We start from the raw sequence: 3,411 nt of genomic DNA, 5'->3' as shown, positions 1-3,411 counted from the left end.
GAGATCTGCCCACAAGCTTGAACTTCTAGTTTTTAGCCCCAGCCTGGTGGGGCAGCAGGCCAGGGCGTCTATTGGGGGAAGTTTTTTTTCCTTGCAATGTGGCTGGGGTTAACTCTTTCACTACCAGTTGGTCCTCTGGCCCTCCTGTCCACCCCATGGCACCAGAGGCAAGGGGCTTTCATGTAGGGCTCCCAGGGACCCTTGTACCATTGCCCTGGTTCCCAGAAACACAGAGAAGGCTAAGTTGGGAGTGACCCCACCCTTTCCTGGATCAGGCCCTGAGAGCCAAACCCCCCTCCCACCCCAGAGCAGAACTCCACTCTCAGATGAGCAGCAGCTCAGCCTTGTCATTCATATGGCCCAGAAGAGAAGCTGAAGGAGGATCCAAGGTAGAGTCCTGTAGCTTATCTCAGCCACAACCTGGCTCAGAGCCCAGCATGCTGCCGGTGCCCTTAAAGGGGGCAGGATGCAGACAGGCCACGTGTCTAATCGGTGGCATCCAGTGCCATTGGACCATCCTACCCCCTGGGACCTGCTGACTTGAAGATACACTCTTGAACTTCTTGGGGAGCAATGCTACCCTGTTTGGGTTCCCAAGCCTCCTCCCCTCACTCAGGCTCTCCCTGCTGGTTCCTTGTGACCATCAGTCTCAGAGTTATTCCTACCATGGCCCCATGTCTCCTCCCTGGGGACACTGCCTTGTGTGTAGCTGGAGCGAGCAAGCTTGATGCGATGCAGGACCCAAGGGCAATAGCTTAGAAACAGTTGTCACAGCCCTATACTGCCTTCCTTTCTACCACAGCACTGACCTTTGCAGGCCATACATGGAGTCATAGCCCACCTCCTGGTATAGCCAAGAAATGAGACCCAGAGCTAGAGAGTGTCTGCCCAGATCACACTGGGCCCTCCTTGCCAGATTCCCTGGTCAGTCTGAGTCAGAGAGACTGTTTCCCATAAGCCTGTTGTCATATTTGTCTTAAGTAGGCTGGTGCTGTCCCCCAGGCTGCAGTGGCGTTGGCCAATCAGGAATGAAAGTGCATCCCTGGGTGCAGGCCAGCCCACCCACTCACAGTCCTCAGAGGACAAAAACAGCCAGGGCTAGGGGTGGGGACATCTCTGTAGTTATTCTGATCAGGCAGAGGTCAGGGTACAGAGTATGGGCAAAGGCCTAGGGGGAAGGATTTGTGTCATGCTGGGATTTCTGCCAGAGGCTAGGCTGGGTGATTCAGCTCAGAAGATCCTGAATGTCCTAATCTAGGAAGTGACGGAGGAGAAGATGGGATGAAAAGAGAGATCTTCAGCTCCCCCATCCCTGAACTTGTCTGGGACTAAGCCCCATGAAGCCTGGGGAACCTGGATTCATCCACCAGCACGTTGGAGCAGTGAGTGCTGTTTCCGTCTTCCACTCTCTGGTAGCTGTGAGACCTAAAACAGATCTCAGTCTTCTCCATGCAAATGGGGCCATGGCCTTTCCTTTTATTTATTTTTTATTTTATTTATTTATTTTTTTGGGGGGTCCGGTCGTGGGGCCTGAACTCTGGGCCTGGGCACTGTCCCTCAGCTCTTCAGCTCAAGGCTAGCGCTCTACCACTTGAGCCACAGCACCACTTCCGGCTTTTTTCTTTTTACTTATGTGGTGCTGAGGAATTGAACCCAGGGCCTCAGGCATGCAAGGCAAGCGCTCTACCACTAAGCCACCTTCCCAGCCCCGGCCTTTCATTTTAGACTAAAGATTCAGGAGTGACTGCCACACCCCACTACCCAGCCTCTGTCTCTTTCCCAGAGAACCCACTAGGCTTTAGTGTTAGACCCTGGATGAAGCCTGAAGACCCAATTCCCATTGCCTGTTGGAAAGAAATCAGGTTTTCCAGTTTGCCAACCCTCTCCACCAGCCTGTGTTCCTTAGGGCCCTCTACTTGTCACTTGCCAAAGGTGATTATCAGCCAAACTGTGACCTCATCCCAAACCTCCACCAATCACCACCAGCCTCAGGGATTACAGTGTTGGGAAGGGGTTATTAGATTAGAGAGGAAGGTTGCCCTCCCCCCCCCCAGATAAGGGGCCTAGCAGTGTTTTTCTAGACCCCTCTGGGCTCTTTCTCCGTAGGGGAGCTGCAGATCTTCTCCAGTTCACTAGCTTGCTGTTGTGGTAATTGGACTCCTCCCCTTAGAGCTGCTGACATAGAAAGCATGGCTTCACACTGAGTTTGTGTTTGGTGAGTGATCCCTGGGCGTGTCTCTTACCAAGAAGCTTTGCTTCAGCCTCTCGCCCAATCTTCACTCCTCAAATTTCAGTTTCACCCTTAACTTCTAGGGCGGGGGGGGGGGGGGGGGGGGGGGGGGGGGGGGGGGGGGGGCTCAGAAACTACTTATCCTGAGGTTCTGCTAGTCTTCCCCAGCAATACCGGGGTTGGGGCTCCCCCTGGTGGGCAATACTCAGAAGTGCTATCCAGATCAAGGAAGGAATGTCTGGTCCTGGGGCTCATAGCGAGGAAGGACAGAGCTTAATAATGGCCTGCCTGTCTCATCCTCCACCCTTCAACTTACCCACATACTTTGCTCTCCCCCTACTAAACTGTTAAGGATAACTCCAGCACTCACAGTGCAAAGATCTCTAGTTTCCAGTTTTCCATTCTTCCCCAACCAGAGAATTCCATTTCATACACAAGACACTCAGGCCCAAGGAGCGGGGAGCCTGCCACTCAGGCTTCCCAGAGGCCAGCACTGCAGTCTCCATTTATTTTATATTGTTCTGCCACTCTCAGAAAGAGCATGTCTTCCAAAGTCCTACTCTTGGATCTGTCGCGATTCTTGTCCCTAGGTTTCTGATCAGTCTTGTTCATCCAAGCATTCAATAGCCAGCTGGCTCTCCACCTTTCCTGGAATCTGAGGCGGCTGCCCAGCCACTAGCTGTTCGGACAATGGCCTGGACCACAGCGATGTAGGTAGAAGTGACCTCGATATGGTGGTGCCGGGCTTTCAGGGCTTCAACCACAGCCTAGGGGAAGGAGACAGGGGAGAAGGAGGCCTCAGCAGGGCCACTCTGTGGATTAGAGGCCTTACAAAGCCAGATGGTTTCTAGGTACCTGTAATTCTAGTTACTTGGGGGACTGAGATGTGATGGAGGTTTGAAGCAAGTCTGGGCAGAGAGTCTGTGGAACTTACCTCCAATTAACCACCCAAAAGTTGGAAGTGGAGCTGTGGCTCAAGTGGTAGAGTGCCAGCCTTGAGCAAATAGACTAAAGGACAGCACCTAGTTTCTGAGCTCAAGCCCCAGCACAAGCACGCGCGCACGCGCGCGTGCGCACACACACACACACGCGTGCAAAGCCAGATGTGCTTGGTGGGTGGAAAGAGCAAAGTGGGAGTACTCAGGTTTATGAGTCCATAAGGGGCTCCATTATGTCCATCA

General features: G+C 53.2%; 1 protein-coding gene across 10 annotated transcripts in view; it reads right to left on the bottom strand.

Annotated features, from left to right (window-relative positions):
* Window positions 1-2,596: 2,596 nt before the first annotated feature.
* Window positions 2,597-3,411, bottom strand: part of Ggt1 (gamma-glutamyltransferase 1) — a 38,109-nt gene continuing 37,294 nt past the window's right edge. For all 10 annotated transcript variants that reach the window (XM_069994434.1, XM_069994430.1, XM_069994432.1 and 7 more), the window contains one exon: window positions 2,597-2,997. In XM_069994434.1, the coding sequence (XP_069850535.1) occupies window positions 2,851-2,997 (147 nt within the window). In that variant the 3' untranslated portion in view covers window positions 2,597-2,850. The remainder of the gene's footprint in view (window positions 2,998-3,411) is intronic.

Source organism: Dipodomys merriami, unplaced genomic scaffold (genome assembly GCF_024711535.1).
Source record: "Dipodomys merriami isolate MVZ:Mamm:240054 unplaced genomic scaffold, mDipMer1.0.p SCAF_45, whole genome shotgun sequence".
NCBI lineage: Eukaryota > Metazoa > Chordata > Mammalia > Rodentia > Heteromyidae > Dipodomys > Dipodomys merriami.
This window is presented reverse-complemented; position numbering and strand designations above follow the sequence as displayed.